The sequence below is a fragment of the Elaeis guineensis genome, chromosome 2 (genome assembly GCF_000442705.2).
Source record: "Elaeis guineensis isolate ETL-2024a chromosome 2, EG11, whole genome shotgun sequence".
NCBI lineage: Eukaryota > Viridiplantae > Streptophyta > Magnoliopsida > Arecales > Arecaceae > Elaeis > Elaeis guineensis.
In genome coordinates this window covers 10,647,424-10,665,367 of record NC_025994.2, presented here as the reverse complement: position 1 = coordinate 10,665,367, position 17,944 = coordinate 10,647,424, and the positions used below count along the sequence as shown (strand labels likewise).

The 17,944-nt window shown below is 35.7% G+C and overlaps 1 protein-coding gene across 2 annotated transcripts; it reads right to left on the bottom strand.

The window, feature by feature from the left end:
• Positions 1–4,055: 4,055 nt before the first annotated feature.
• On the bottom strand, positions 4,056–16,713 carry LOC105061159 (uncharacterized). 2 transcript variants are annotated; one of them, XM_073251557.1, is made up of 10 exons: positions 16,208–16,713; positions 15,893–16,079; positions 15,657–15,790; positions 15,445–15,557; positions 15,166–15,289; positions 10,136–10,198; positions 9,795–9,950; positions 4,577–4,656; positions 4,429–4,478; positions 4,056–4,348 (listed from the first exon to the last, which is right to left on the bottom strand). In XM_073251557.1, exons 1-10 carry the CDS (start codon positions 16,601–16,603, stop codon positions 4,209–4,211), a joined length of 1,443 nt encoding a protein of 480 aa, XP_073107658.1. In that variant the 5' UTR covers positions 16,604–16,713; the 3' UTR covers positions 4,056–4,208. The 2 variants fall into 2 exon arrangements, with proteins under 2 accessions (XP_073107658.1, XP_073107657.1); XM_073251556.1 differs by having other exon boundaries at positions 10,049–10,198; positions 16,208–16,712.
• Between the last annotated feature and the right edge of the window lie 1,231 nt (positions 16,714–17,944).

Genomic DNA, 17,944 nt, shown 5'->3' with positions numbered 1-17,944 from the left:
TTCTCAAAAGATTGCTTGGAGAGTGGATGTACGTATTGGAGATTGACATCGAACCACTATAAATCTCTTTATTTGTATATATGTAATCTTGTTCTTAAGTTATTTACCTTCTACATTTATTCTTCTGCTCACCAACTCACTGTATCTACTATATATACTTTTTGATTCAGCACATACTTGTTTATGTTTGTGAAAGCTTTTGAAAACCTCAATTCACCCCACCCACCGCACTCCCCCTCCCCGATCCTCTAGGTTGTATCTCTGAGCAACGCATAATTTATCAATCCTTTAAATTATAATCCAAGATAGAAATTATTTATCAAAATTCAAATCCTATGAATCAACTCTGTTACAATCCCTTATAATCATAATTTAAGTTTCGATATTACTGATTCATCTCTCATAACAAAATTCAAGCCACCATTAGAACCAAATATATATACATATATATGTATACAAGTTCTGTATATAATCATCTTATAGATTCAATGCTTGAAAAATATTTCTTTCATATGAAACAATTTTTTCTTGGGCCACACCATAAACAATTCCTTCTAATAAATCCAAACTTGTAATGATCAAACAATTAATATCAAAATTAAAAAAAATATATCTTGATCTTCATCCATATCAAGTTTAAAACTCTAGAATCATCTAAATAATAATTGAATAAATATCCTTAACACAACATATCAGTACATCTCATTTTATTTTAGGATCAACACCTCTTATATTTAAGTCAAACCCTACTTATTGAAATCGAAGACATAACTCATCAATTTTATTATACGTATCATATACCACTTATGCATAATTTTCATCATAATACCTAATGATCCAAAATTCAAACTTTGAATCCTTTATACTACTATCATAGCTCTGGTAATCATAACTTTATACTCAAATACCACTTAAGTCACAGTCCTATGTGATCATAATCCTAAGCTCTAATACTATTCTGTCATATCTTTAATGATCATAACTTTATGATCAAATATCTCTAAACTCATAATCCCTAAATATCATAATTTTAAGCTCTAATACCATTCTGTCATATCCTAATTACTTATATCATAGTCCCAAACGATCATAACTTGAGAGTTTTGATACCATTCTATCATGCCCCAAACTCAGCACTCGAATTGGATATGTAATGACCGCACACTCCTTAAAGTAAGTCCTAAAGAATATACAAGATCTAAAAAATTTGTTACAATCTCAATATCCCATGAATACTATTAATCTCAATTCATAATAAATATTTCAGATTGACAAATATCGAATCTTATATAATTTACAAAACTCGATTATCCAACTATCACTGATAGTGCTCTTTCTAATCAATTCTTTCAATCGTGATTCCAACCATATCCAGATGCATGTATCACGTAACTTTGAAAAAAATAGAAAGAAGAGGGGTGGTGAACTTTACAGCCCAGTAAAAATTCCTATACACTCATATCAATATAATAATATCATTTAAAAATAACATATGAACAATATCAAAAAAAATATAAGCCATAAAATCTCATGTCAAGCATCCAGTGTAATTCAACACCAATATATGCAAAAACATGCATTATATATCATCATATATCCATCGTCTCAAAAGCAATACGCTGCATATATGTAATTAAGTAAATTTTTTTTATTTAATTTTGGTTTCATATCTTATCATCCATGTCCCATTAATTTGCTCTGATTTAATCAACAGTTATGTTTAGGATTTTGGACTAATCATAATCAAGCTTCAGTCTGTGACTGGCAATCCATAATAGCAGCACTCCAATCTAGGTGGCAAACCATACTAGCCACGTTTCAGCCCATGGTGACAAATCATACTAGCTGTACTCCAGCCTGCGGTGGCAAACTCAGAATATCCATGATCCAGTCCGTGGTGGCAAACTCAGAATATCCACAATCCAGCCAATGGTGGTAATCTCAAATACTATGTTTCTGTTCGTGGCGGAGCTATTTTCAATTTAATATGGCTAGTCCAAATACTTCTTTCTTGATCACTAATTTATTAAGTTCTAAATTATGTGAGAAAAAATACTATATCATATTATGTTCTTTTCAAAATTTTCAATAGCCGATATCATAACCCAAACCATCTAAAAAATCATTATTATTTGATACAAACATATGATACAGAATAACAAATAAATATACCAGCAAACATAAAACAAATATCAACCATGAAAAATCAAATCATGCGATGCAAAAATAAATATATATACCAAAGCTTATATCCAAGAATCCTTACCTCCATTTGTGATTAACTCAATATAATAATCAGCGAACTTCTCGATCTATAAACTCAAAAATAATATGTTCCGCTCGATACCTTCTCGTGCAAATAGTCGTATCTCTACATAATCAAGATCAAATATAAAAAATTATATATGAAAAATTACGATAAACAATCTTAGCACTATAAGTCCAACACTCCTCATAGAGTTAACAAGTCAATCTGAGCATACCTAAACATCCGGACCTTCTACTGGTCTCTAAGATTTCTAAAAAGAGAAATCAATGAAAAGAGAAAGAGAATATAGAGAGAAAATTTTAGAAAGAAAAAATAGAGAGAGAAGATAAAGAGAAAAAATGATAGAGAGAGAAAATGAAGAGAGAAGATAGAGAGAGGAGAGAGGGAAGCTCTCTCTCTCTCTCTTTTCTTTTTTCTTTTTTTTTGCTTTTTTTCTTTTTTTTTTCTCTCTTATTTTTTTGTTTTCTTCTCTTCGTTTAGAAAAATAGGGGGATTGCTTTAGCCGGCCACCTACCCCCGACATAACCCAAACAATGGCAGCAACCCCCTTGCCTAAACATTGACAGACCCCAACAATAGTGACCATCAATCATCCAAGCATGACCCATATCCAACAATGATGGCCAACTTGATAGTGAAAAAGGAAAAATAAACAGAGGATGGCCCTATTCACAGTGAAATCGATGGCTCATTGGACCAAATCTGATGGCCCTATTCACAGTGAAATCGATGGCTCTCCGGACCAAATCTGATGACGGTGAGGCTAGAAAAAGGAGAAGATAGAAAACAGTTCGGCAACATCTACAGTGAAAGATCCAATGATCTCTCTGATTAAATCCCATGAAAAAGACTTTGAAGAAAAATCTAAAATCGACAGCAATTTTTTGAGAAATCTGACGGTGGAAATCCAAGGAAGAGAGACCAATATTTATGGACAAAAATTTGAATCATTTTAATCCAAGCTTTTGTGGGATTCTCCATGGTTTTTCAATGAAAATGGAGAGAGAAGATTTCTGACCGGAGTCCTCTTCCTCCCCTACTCTCACGTGCACAGTGCGACTTCTTTTTTCCTTTACTATTCATGCAGAAAATTTTAAGAAGTCCGGATCCTTACAGTAGCATTTTGGCAATTACAGGGACAGAAGTTCATTTGTTAGCTGAATGAATTTGCTAAACTTCGAAACTGATCTTCAGCAAACACTAGGGAAACTTGGAAATTTTTGCTAGGACCATAGCCTAAGCAAGTCCTAGTGCACAAAATTCATATATTAATCTGTAATACTCCTAAAAGCAACTATCCATATAATGATTGGACACTGAGAATGTAAGGGAGGTGCTATAGCTGAGAGAATCGAAAGCTTGGAAAAGCAATGGGGAAGAAGAGGAGGAGAGTTTTTTTTTTGGCTCTCTTTGGTCAATAAGCAACGGAGAAGCCAACACGTTGGTCTCTTACCATGTGTAATGTCAATTGAAAGTGCCACAACGATGCCACATCAACGTTTTAGTTTTCTGAAACTTTTTTGTCATACCCGATCATACCCTTAGTAATGGCAAGTTACAGGGTTTCCAGTAGGTCTGCATCCAGATATCACAATAGTGAGGTATATATTAGACCTTTTTCTTGGAATTTTTAGTGCATACAAGGTATATAAATATATAATAACTCTTTCTCTTGAAAAAGGAATAAGATATTTAAGTGCTCAATAGCTTAGCTATAAAATTCTCCTTGCGAAAATAAAAGGAAAAAAATACACCTAGATGATTGCATGTTAGTATAAGAAGCCTATTGTTGGATAATGCAAATCGAATTTGGCAAAACATATATACATGCAGACTGTTTACAATATTAGCATCATGTTTCTTCAAAGTAAGTTTAAGAAAGGTGATTATTGTGGAAAACAAACTTCCACCTCCATGGAAGTGAGACAAACCATCAGAACTACATGCTAAAAGAGGCCACCTTCTCCTGGTAGTGATCATATATCCAACCTCTTATAAGACTGATTTCTGATTTCCTCTGTTCTATTAACCAATCAGGATCCTCATCTGTTGAAGGACGCAAATCTATGTGATGTGCTCCTGAGGAACAAAATTAAGTCTATGTTAACAACACGATTCTGCCTAGAGAACTAAACAGCAGCAAAATTTGAATACAGTACCTAGCTCAGTAACAAGTGCAATTATACTCTCAGATATGTTCTGCAGCACACTGTAACATGTAAAAAAGATACCATTGAACTCGTATAAGACAAAAAAATGAGCAACTAAATTAGCTTCCAAAGAAGTGTAATTGATGTAGTACATCACCTCCCACCACTCCAAGGATCCAAGAGTCCATTTGAGAAAATAATGTTACTGCCAAACTTATTCAATGCTGTCTTGATATCCTTTAAAACCAAATACAGTCACAATATTTCAACGTCAGAAAGAGAGCTAGTTAAAATTTATTGTCGACATAAAATACACATATATGAGTGTCTAACACAACAAAACACCCATACAAGCATGGGTTCTTTGTTGTCTTTGACAAAACAATAATTAACCTAGTACAAGGTGAGGGTTGTCACACTATCACCAAAGTTGTTTCCTGCTGCAAACCCAGGGATCAGCCGAGCAGTATCATTACCAAAGACCACTGAACTAATACAGGAAAACAGAACTCTAGACAAATGTTTCTTGTAGGAAAAAGGCATTCCTACATAAAATAGAGACATTGCTGGGTAAATTGTTTACTGTAATTTACAAAGAAAACGTTATCATCTGAAAATCATTTTAAGGTACCAAACAACTTATAAAGCAATATTGCAGAATCGGTGCATTTCAGAAAGCATGCCATGCATCTAGGTGCTGTTTGGTAGGTGCATAAGACAAATGGGAATAACAAAAGCAATGCCAAGTGGTTTTGCCAAATCCTGTTTAGTTGCCAAAATCCTGATCCAAATGGACAGCTTAAGATACTGTTTGGTTGGTTTTCTGGAATAAGGTGTAAATTCAGAATAAACAGCCCATGTATTGCATGTTAAATGGTAAAACTACTCTTAGTCCGATATAGTATATTGTATATTATAACATGAATCTTTTAAATATAGTATTAATATTACACTGTAATATTATAATAATAACATAAATATAATATTACAATACAATAGTATGAAATTAATATTTGAATATCATATTAATATTTAATAACAATATTTTGATATGATATTATAAATTCTTATATTATACTATGTTATAAATATTATACATAAAGAATATGATAACATAATATTTATATTTGCATAGTGATATTATACTGTAAAGATATTCTATTTGATATGATATTCTTATCAATATTATTCTAATAAGTTTCTTATGTTATAATATTTATGCCAATTATTTTAATCTGGTACACACAAAAATTTGGATTTTTTTCCTTTTTTTTTCTATTCTATACAAATCAAATTGAAAATTTGATTTTTATTATCATACTACAACAATAAACATTTCATATTATATTTTTATTTTTACATATAAGACAATTTATAAGTGAATATATTATAAAAATTATTTTTTATTATTAGATACATATAATATATTAAGATATTTCTAATCCATTAGTAATATTACAAAAGAAATAATCATATAATTATGATATCAAAATATTATATTAGATATTTATATACTACAATCGAAGATAAAAAGCTAAAATCAAGGGTACAATCTAAACATGCATAAGTGTGGGCATAAGGTTATTTCAAGTTAAAAAGGAATAGCAAATATGCCTATGCCCATGATATGAGCATAGGATGTTGTGACCGGGCATAGCCTATTCCACGTCTGTGCCCATTTTGTAATAATATTTGGCTGGCATAAGACCCTGTTCCAAGTCTGATGCTCCTATGAAACACCACCCTAAGGTTTATCAAATACAACATAACCCTGGCCATCTAGCATACCATAATCTTGAGTTACAAATACTAGTAGATATAAGTATTAAAAATATCAACCTAAAGCAAGATTGATACTTTGTCGGCAACATTACCATTTGACACAGTTATCATTTCATATCAAATGTACAACAATTTGACCGTAGCCAAAAGGAAAAAAAGATTCTAATAAATGTTCCAAGAATCCTGATGACCAAAAAAAGCACAAGAACAAAATTACTGTGCAGTGTACTTCAAGACCCCTTTTTCTTGTTCTGAGAGAGAGGGAAAGAGGGGGAGTGGGGGCGGAGGCGGGGAGCCATGGAGGGGGGAGAGAGAGGAGCATGGGTCACAGCTCATCCAGCATTTATTCAAAAAGAATGTGAAAAAGAAGCTATTTTGAGGTCCCTTTGGTAAATGACTTTCATTCAGGCAGATCGCAATGGCTCTTCTTGACAATAATTAAACAAACATGGCCTCTACATGTTGCTAAGCTTCTATTTGAAGCCAACATTGTACTGACAATTTCAGGCTCAACACTGGAGTAGGTCCACTTGTTGTAGGTAATAGGATTGGTCAAGTATCAAATTGCAATCCACCTCAATCTAGGGCCTATATGTGGCAGGTATATCAAGTATAGATCCTTGATATAAGCTGGTTTGGAGTAATGATGCCTCTTCCTATCTGCATCAATGAGAATATGTTGTTTGAAATGCAGAACTGGCCATGGGAAAGATCAATAGGCCAGCAGGTGGAAGGAAATCAAGAAGAGTCCTGCCTAGCATAATATTCTTAGAGTGCTCCCATATTATGGATTGTGATCACCTCAAACCTTACAATTTCAACTGAATCTATGATGCTCATTTACCTTGTATTGAATGATGATCATGAAGATACAAACAATATCTATCATCAGGCAACCTTGTCTATGGTAAGATTCCACGTCCTGTATTCAAGAACCAAACCAGGGCCCAGGACTATGTGCAAATTTCTGCACCACCAAGGAATCCTGAAATTTTCAATTCCAGAAATTAACTGCTAATCTGGTACTCGTTGCCTCCAAGGAACTGACATAAACATTTGGTACATGTTCAGGGGATCCTCTAAGAAAATCCAGTAACTTGCCTAACACTTTATGGGTCCAGACATCAGACAATACAAGCTCTTACTATCAGAATCCTAGATGCTACATGTCTATCAGCGAGCAGATAAAGGTACACTATTACCATCTTTGGTTACAGGGTATAAATACAGGTTTCCCTCACCAGTAAAGTAAACCACGTAGATAGAGAGAGCAATCCTCCTAAGAAAAAGATAGCTTATCATGCAACACTGTACAATAATCTAGCTTTGACGGGTATCTTACATGCCTTGTAAAGCATAATAATTTATTATACATCATAACACATAGATGAACAGTCATAAAGGAAAAGATCACAAAAACCTTACCAATAGTAGAGTTGCTCAAGGTTTTATGTCCCGATAGGGGCATCTCGGCTGTTCTATCCCGTTCCTAATAGACAATGGGATCCGGATGGGATTAGGACCCTGAATCCCATCCCCACAAGGAAAGAAAAAGAAAGAGAAAAGAAAGAAATGAAGGAAGGGTGAAGAAAAGGAAAAAATGAAAGGAAAGAAGAAGAAAAAAATGAAAGAAAGAAAAGAGGGGAGAAGAAAAGGAAAGGAAGGAAGAAAAGAAGAAAGAAAGGAAAGAGAAAAAAGAAGAGAAAGAAAAAAAAAGAAAAAAGGTAAGAAATCAGAAAAGAAAGAAAAAGGAAAGAAGAGAAACGAAGGTAGAAAAAAGAAAGAAAAGAAAGAAGGAAAGAAAGAAAAGAAGGAAGGAAATAAGAAGGGGAAAGAAACAGAGGATACTTACTAGAAGAGAAGCAAAGGATATCTACCGGGATACATGACCGAGACCGTTGCCATGATAGGATGAAACGGGATAATAGGACATCCCGTTCCATATAGAAATAGAGACACCTCTATCCCATGAGATTTAAAACCTTGGACTTGCTATTATTATACCTAACTTTTATGTCTTAATCCCCTCTGGTCCATCCAATTTCTCTAAAATATCGCATGTATGACATATCCAAGCATGATCTGTAACAAATTGACTTTGACCAGAAAAACTTCAGCCAACTCATTAAAGCTAACTAATCCCTCTGCAACCAGTGATATATCCACCAACAACTATGGCTGCACAAAGGTTGAATCATATCTGGACAGAGAATGACCCAGTCCAGACAAGCATTAGTTTCTGGTCTCAAGTTACACCCAATTCCAACCCATCTTTCTATCCAGTATGGTTCAAATCTTGTCAAGCTAGGTTTATTAAGGTTGGGTCCCGTATCATCACATGAAAACACAATCCCTTAGGAGAATTGGGTCATTCTTTAAGTTTCAACCACAAACTGGAAATCCAGATTTTTATTTTCCACTGTATTGCCACTTTTATTTAGGTATGTGACACCCATATGCACACCTAGTGCTAGCAAAATTTTTTTTTTTTTAATCCATCGTTATAATTGTATTCAGTTTGCTTAGGCTTTTATATTTCTTTCTTTTACTTCCAAGATAAACTTGAGAAACTTTTCCAGTTGGGGCCTGATCTCTTCATTACACATGACTATACCACCTTAGTCAGTTCCCCACCATCTTGCTCCATCCATACAATTCTCGCACTTCATTTAGTACTCATTTCTATATTTATTTAGATATACTCCCATATATCCAGTATTTAAGCATATTACTGTGTCAACTGGACAAAATTTCTGATAGGGCCGCTAGACCCTTCCTTAAGGGACATGCATGTCATGGACAATGGCTAACTCTGCTCACACTTTGACCCTTTATCCTTTGAATCTTTCTCAAAATTCCAATGTAACATATAACCCTGTTTCCAATTCAGAGTGATACTGTTATGAGTGTAATCTATAAATAACATTCAGAATTGCTCCCCATTGAATATGTACTAGAAAAGGCTACAAAATTGGCTCAGCAGAACTTCTAATATGCTTGGTTGCTTCCTTAAGCATACGGTGAAAAAGTTGAGAAATACTCTACTAGTTTTCTACAGTTGATCTTCACAACATAGATTCTAATTGTTTTAGAAAAAAATAGATAAGCATGCATTCTCCATTTAGTCTATAGATGCAATAGCACTCTGAATCAACAACTTCTAATAAGTCTTTGTTTGGTACGAGTATCTTTCGCCTAACAGTTCATCAAGATGCATCTTTTTGTCTTCAATTTTCACTTTGTTACAGCTACCAAGTCATGCAAGATGATGTACAAAGAGAACAAAGACAAAAGCATGGATTATTAATATAATTCAACACACAAAGGAGGGGGAAAACATTTCAAGCATATTCAAGGAGCACTCCTTAGATTCTAGATGGCATTGGTAAAGTTATCAGTATGGTAAGGTCTCTGAATTTCTGATGACTCATGCTACTCCATCAAAGGAGATCCCAGTATTTTTCTAAATCCAGATCCAAGGTAAACCAACTCCCATGAATGAAACTAATTAAATTAAGAAAAGGAAGTGAAAACATGCTAGACTTACATTAAGCAGTAAGGATTTTTAATAGCAATTATACATCATTACTTACATGGCCACCAAATTCAGTGGTGACCCATCGAGGTCTTGGCTTGACACCATAGTTCTGAACACACCCATCTTGATAAGCAGCATAACTAAAATTGTATGCAGGAAACATGCTGTTCTCTTGGCTGCTAGACATTGGCATGACCATCTCAGTGCAGGCCTACATAATAAGCAAAAAAAAAAAAAAATATCATAGATTCAAGAATATGTTTTCATACAAGGACACCAACATATAGGTTATAGAAATTGCTTATAAACCTGCCAATCCCAACCACTCATGCCATGAGGATCATCCTCTAAATCAAAGCAATCAACAGTTCCAGTGTAATTGTAATAGACGCTTACTCCAGCAAAAATACGATCCAGGAGATCAGTCCCATCAGGATAACTGTCAATTTTTGTGCATACCTAGAATTATGACGAAATGAACAGGGGATGAGTATGAATAAACAATCCCAATAATTCAGATGGTAACATTCATCAAAGCTATAGAAAGTCAAACAGCTAATTGCTGCCCATATCATCATGAGATAACTGTGTTCTATAAGCAGTCAAATAGCCTCAAAGTTCTTGGAAAGACTGGAGAACATAGCAGATGTAATGCACATTCAGTAATCACATAATCCCAAGCTTGACAACAAAATAAGCAGCTAAAAATTCAGTAAATAAGCACCAACATAGGCCATGACCATTGAGCTTTTTTCACGACCATGGTGTGTGCAAATTCATAGAAGCATGCAAATTCATGGAAGCATAAAGGTCCAAGACTCCAAGTGATAGTGTAAAAAACAATTCAATGAATCAGAAATGGCTCTCCAATTTCTCATCCTCAACAGATCAGTTGTGCAAGAGGTGGCTTATGGTCAGATATATAAAGTATGATAAAAGCATGATCTGGCAAACAAAGTCCATTTTTTTTTCATGTCTAACGAGATTTGATCATGTATATGATGCTATCATGTTAGAAGTCTTCAAGTAAAGACTCTTGGGGCAAATTGACCTTTATTCCAATGGATATACTTTCAGCAATTTCACATCTGGAATATTAAGGTGATTGAAAAATGGCATCCAACAGAAATCATAATAAGACAACCTATTTACTACATCTAGAAGGTCGCACCATTCAATTATGGCACCTTAATTGACGGGATTTGCACCTGTTTACCCATGACAAGACAGCCTTTTTCAATAAGATTTTAATTTGAAACTAATCACATTCTTTTCTAGGGCTCTCACATCTTTCCTATAAAAGCTTTAGAGGACAGTCTATTGAACATATACAAAGCACCATCAATTTCTGATAAAGGTAGGAGGATCCAGACCAGCAGATATCCTAAATGCAATTTACTCCCCATAAAATGCTCTTTAGCAGAATGTTTACTTTGTGATCATATTCCACCTGCTAGCGGTTCCTTCTTGCGAAGCAAAGAAGGAAGCACGAATTAAGCAGCTCAAGCTTGGCTCAGGCTCAAGAAAAGTTCAACTCAAGCCAGTTTGAAGCTAAATAAGCCAAGCTTGAACCAGCAAAACAGGCTTGAAATTAGTTTCAAGCCAGGCTAAAAAAATAAACTTAGCTCAATCAAGCTCAGCTTGATACAGCTCAAATATATCTAAATGATATATATTATATATTTCATATATAATAAATCATTGATTAAAGTTTAATTGGCATGTACTTTTATTATATGGATCAATAAAATGTTAACCTAGACCTCAAACAAACTTTGAACCAAAACTAGAAATCAAGAATCAAGCTTCATTTAATCTTGAACCAAGCTTGACTTAATCTTGAATTGATTTTGGTTTGATTTAGGATATCAAGCTGATTACTCAGCTCCTGCTCGGCTTGATTCTAAATTAAGCTTGAATTGAGCTACAAATAATGGTAAACAAATCAAGCTTGATCTTGGAATTCAAGCTCAACATTAATTTAGAACCAAGCTGGATCAAACCCAAGCTCCATCAAGCCCTGCCCAATTACACCCCTACCTCCAAGAAGCAAATGCTTCAATCCAACAAGAGATTTCTGCAAGTAGAAAGTTTATCCACTTTTCAAGAAGAAAGTCCTATGCCCCAAGCAATACAATAATTATGAACTCATTAGCAAGGGTCAGAAGTTTTACATATTCTTCCACTTTTCATGTTGCAGGAGTCCTTAAGAGAATTCAAGAAAATTTGCAACATGTCTCCCCCTTGTAGAGAAGTAAATTCTCAAAACATGAGAAATATTTAAGTATCATGTTGGCATATAAAATAGTGCCTCAAATTCTCCACAAGAATGCCAACTTCTCCTGGCATCTACAATGAACTCATTTTGTTAGTGATCAATCTCATCAATATACCTTTAAAGTTAATTGGTGAAGAGGCTTTACTTAAAAGCCTTCAAGGTACTGAAACCAGATGAACTCCCACTCCAAATGAAACTCCTTACATCTAACAACATCCACAAAAAGTACATTATGCAGAATTTTCTGTATTATGTCACAAGCTGGCATCCAACATTATCTGGCCCTGCCCCTGGGGGGAACAACAATATCATTTTTTTTCCTTCTTGTTACGGCAAGGTCGTTCATATGTAACCCTACATCAAGAAAGAAACTTGAATATATTACTACCAAATAATGTGTCAAAAACATAAATTATTTTTCCAGTATCATTAATTTCTGTTTAGCACCATTGATATTTTTGTTTAGAAAAAATGCCAAACAACTGTTTACTCAATTTTAACTTTCCTCAGAAATGTAACAAGCTGAAACCAAAGAGAAGAACGATGACAAATATAACCAAGAAAATCCAACAAGGCACATGTGATGACTAAAGTACTAGGAAAAGGAAAATGCAGCTCACAATGTAGATGCCCAGTTCCATGACAGATGCTTGGCAACCTGACTCAGTTCAAAGTTAATCATATAGCAGGAGCATGAACTTTGATAATAGGGTATGGAGCTTAAATGGAGTTCTTGATATAAAACCATTCCTTTTATCAGGAGATCTTGGTAATATTTCTTTTATAGCTCAGGTTTATTAAATTTTTTGGAGAAAGTTTTATTTGGACTTCGATATTCTTTAGTTAAATATATGGTCAAAATCATAGATTAGGATCTGATAGCAACCTCAACTTTAAATGTCTCCATTAAGGTTTTTTGGTTTTATGTAGTTATTAATTGACGAAAGAGCCAAAATTGTATTTCATGCATGTTGCCCTGGAAATTTTAAAGACAACAATAAAATTATTAATAAGCCCCGGTTAAAAAGCAATGATAAAAATACAATGAATCCAACCCAAAAAGCACCTGGGATGACTACATTATCTGGGCAAAAGAAACATGAAAAGGTATGTAGGTTACAGTTCAAAAGCTCAATAAAAATGACAAGTGACTCAATCCCAAGGTTGCGTTTGGTACATCGCCAGGCAATCTTAGAAGGTAATGTAGATTGTCTTTAGGATAGATTGCCGCCATTAAATTGTCAATAATGTTGATTACTGTGTTTGGTACACACAGATAATGTTGCAATAAAATTATTGAAAATCTTGATTGACATGTTTAGTATGACAATTAGATTATTGATAATATGAAATCAAATTTTCAAAATATCTCTAATAATTTTGCTCTGATGTTCTTCTTTTTCCCTGATGAGAAGTAACGGGAGTGATGTAGGTGTGGTGGTGGTGCAGAAAAGTAGCGGGCCGAGGGGTGTAGGGAACCACGAGCACTTGGGGGGTGGGGAGGCGGCGAGCGTATGTGGAGCCGTGGGGGTGGGGATGGACGTGGAGCCACGAGGGAGGGTAGTGGGGGATAAGGTCGGAGGAGCCGCGGACAGACAAAGGAAGACGAAGGAGCCACGGGCCGGGGGCCGGGGGCGCACGTGGAGGGGGTGGGGGGAAGGAGGGTTGGACAATTGGTTTTGTGTGATTTTTTTTAGGAATAATTTTGTCTAATTTGCAACATTGCCAAAGAAGTGGTAATCTGGATAGTCGCCCCTCCCCAAGGCAATCCAGATTGCCTCCCATGAGGCAATCTAGATTACCACCCAAAAAGCATACCAAATGCAGTAATCCAGATTACCACATTAAATTGCCAGCAATCTGAATAGATTGCCAGCTACCAAATGCAACCCAAGTGCATTGAATATTAAGGGCATGAATTTTATGTCTCAATCTCAAACAGCTTATATCGGGTTCTCTCTAAATAACTGACATGTATAAGGAGTCAGTATTTATTGGTAGCTAAGTCGAGATTAGGATAGTTTTAATCAAAGCTTGCTAGTCTGTAATTAATACCATAAAATTTACAACTTAAAAAGAACCTAAATTTCGATGGTTGTTAAGCATTTTTTTTTTTTTGCTTTTCCATTATATACTACATAATTTTAGGTTAGCTCAACAAACAAATGTTTGGTCTTAAACTCATAAAAATGACCAACTTCAACTCGAATGAGATTTCTAGCATTGTTGTTCTTACAAGTTCAGTTATAAATAAGTTCGTGGGTTACATAAATTATTTAACCCAATATCTCAGATCACATAAAAGTTGTTCTTCTAAAACCTGCATATGGCAAGCCTGATCTATTACAAGTTAAAATTTTCATTTTCTTTAGTATTGTTTCTCACAAAAAATTAAAAAAATTATGCCAATTCATTTAACTCCACTAGCCAATAGATGTGATGTAATTTGATCATTAGAACTATGCAAAACCATAAAATACTTGGCCAAGATATTGATGCAATGATTTTGAACAAAGCAAATATATAATACCTCTTGTTATCCTTTGTTTCCTAAAACATTGGATAGCAATGGGAAAAAACTATATGATAGATTTGTAAAACAAAACCCATACATCCAACATTCTACTTAAAGCCTGTTACAATCAGGCCTTTGGTCTTTATGGTTGTCCTAGATCAGTCTAAGAAGTCCAGGTGCAAAAACAATAGCATTTCTCAGAGCACCATATCTTAACTTCATAAATGACAAACAGAAAGATGCAAGTAAAACATAGACAATTTGGACAGGCAACTACAACTATTGAACACAACTACTAACCATACGGAAAATATAGCACATTAACGCAACATTATAACATTAATGTAGGCCTTTTACATCTAAATGGATAGTTCACTGCTAAACCAACAGAAGCCTACTATTTTGGTAGACATCAACTCCTGTTTCTTTATAAATGCTGCCAATTAAGTAGCAGCCAGCGCACATAACACTAGGAATCAAAATCATTTTTTTTTCCTTTTTTCTTTCTTTTTCCTTTTCTTTTCCTCTGTTCCCAGCACAGTCATGTATTTCAGCAAAACTGAACGTCACATCGTAAAACAAAATGCTCTCCTCACACTAAGAAATATAACAGATCATTAAGGACCAACTGACCTCTTTTATAGGGTTTGCAGGCAAAGGCATCAGAAAATCAGAAGGATACGGGTAATCCACCATGGCCAGATAGCTGTAGGCTGAACTTAACCAGTTTGAAAGTTCTGTTGTATTATTCAGGTCCCTGCCACTCATCAGTTTACACTTGTATCACATAAAAAAGAATGATATATACAGTAAAATAACTAAAAATAAGGAATGGAACCCATAACATGACACCAGCATAACAAATTTCTCCTGCCTATTATGTACATATTGGCTAGAGAGGACTCGTCTTACCGGCACAAGCAGAATTTCCTACTCAGATTAACTAGATTATCGCGCCCCTGCCCTTGATCTTCCAATGCATTCCAAGACTCCTTTATGGCCTTAAAGCAGCTCACACTTTCACGCTGAAACCAGTGATATACTGAGATCACAAAACCAAATTCATCGATTACATGGAACTATATATTCATACTCCCACGTTGAAAGGTAATAAGTGCACTGACTCTAAAATCACTGGAAACAAGGTCATAGAACGTCTCCGGTGGAACGATATCTTCAAATTGAAGAATCGGCGCCGAGGAAGCAAGTGCGCCAACGGCAATGTGCGGGTACTTCAGCCTCATCCAAGCAGCCATCACTGCTCCATGAGTTGTTTAAAAGAGTAAAAAAAATAAATAATCTTTCAACGTATCATAAGGAGATAAAAGCATTGTCATCAATAATACCAGAATGGGCTTACTTCCACCATATGATCCGCCGAACAGCACGACAGGGCTGTCCTCCGCCGACAAGTTCCGCTTCAGGTCGGTGAGTAGCACCGCGAAGTCGGCAAGAGCTTGCTCGGTAGTGAGGTATGACAAGGACCCGGCATTTTCGTATGCTCTGTCTTTGCTGCCATACGGCATGGATTCTCCATAGTAACGATGCTGCCAGCAGCAAATCAATTTTCTTGCAAATAACCCTCCATATCATTTCCAATTGAGAAAGAAAGCGGACATTTTTGGAAATTGATTTCGGGGAAAGAAGAAAGGTTAGACGTTATAAATATACATACTTCGGCGAAGACGACTAGGGCAGAGAAGAGATGGGCGATCTCCCAGACGAAGCCGGTGTTGGAGGCAAACCACTCGATGTCGCCCTCGTTGCCGCAGTAGAAGAAGATGGGGCCTGCGGGACGGGCCCAGTGGTCCGAGGGGCCAACCAGGTAGCGCTGCTGGAAGGACGGCAGCTCCGCGAAGCTGAAATGGTCCAGCCGCTGCTGGAAGTAGCGCGTCTCGTACTGGTATGACGCCTTCCGGTGCCGGGAGGGATCGGGGCGCGAGAAGGCGAAGTCCCCCAAGAACCGGGGGCTCCTCCTCGCCGAGGAGACCGGCAATGGCAACGATACGGGGAGAATTGAGAGAAGGGGAATTAGGAGGAGGAGAGTAACGGAGACGGTGGAAGGCCTCATCTCGGCCTCGATCGCTCTCTCTCTCTCTAATGGAGATCAGCGCTTTCGGGGAGACACTGTTGAGTGAAAGGCAGGAAAACGGGGAAAGTTGGGGCGAAAAACAATATCCGTATACAACCATTTTGTATCCATACTTTTTCCAGAATGGATAAAAATTATGTTTCTGATCCGCAAATTAAATTAGATTTTTTTTTTTGTATGATCTCTAAATTATAAAAAATTAAAATTTAATTTTTAAATTATTTAAATTATTTTAATATTATTTTTATATATAATTTTGATAATTTTTTCTCATTGAAAATCTCATGTATCAACCTTCAATATTTATAAGAAGTAAATTTTACTTGTACAGCTCAAATCAGAACTGATATGGCTTAAAATATTTTAAAAATTAATATTGATGTGGCTAAAATTCTTAATTTCATCTTCTTCCATATCTTTTTTATCTTCCATATATCTTCTTCTAATCCCCAAAACTCTAATGAAAAAAGAAAAAGAAAAAAATCCTCTTCCCTCCATGGCCCTTGCCTCCTTCCGACTGCCCCATCACTCCATAGCCTTTTTTACTCCGTGGCCCAATCCTCTTCGAGAGTGTTTGATTGGGGGGAGTGGAGATCTGGAATCAGAATCAAAATGAGTGATTCCCATTCCAATCATTTGATTGGGAGGAGTCCCATTCCAATCATTTGATTGAGAGGAGTCCCATTCCAATTCTGATTTCAGAATAGAATAAGAATAGCTCAATCTATATAGAACTCAATCTATACTCTCTTCTATAGATTCAAATTTTTATTCCAATTTCGATGTCGATTTCGATTCCGATCATGAACCAAATGCTTTGGAGGATTTGGCCATTTCAATTCTGATTTTCATTCCCATTTCGATTTCGGTTACGAACCAAACACCCCCTTCCTTCCTTCTAATCCTTTCTTCTATATTTCTCACCACTCTATCTCACTGAACTCTCTCCACCCATCTCCTCCTCAAATCTCTCATCTCCCATCTCTCATTGCTCATCCCCAAAATCCCAATGGAAAAAGAAGAGAAAGAAAGAAAACCTCACTTTCCTCTATGGTCCCATCATTTTTCTTTGCTCGATTCTTCTCTGCCACTCATCTTCTATCGCCTCCTCTCAACGCCTCTCATCGAGCTAACGTTGGTTTCGTTGTCTTCTCCTCGCATTTCAAATCCCTTTCCCTCCATGGCCCCATCCTCTTCAAAAAAAAAGAGATCGGAAGGTAATCAGAGAAAAAGAAAGGAAAATTCAATCGGAGAAGAAGAAATAATCATTGTTTTTGCTACATCAATATTTTTTTAAAAATTTTAATATCATATAAGCAC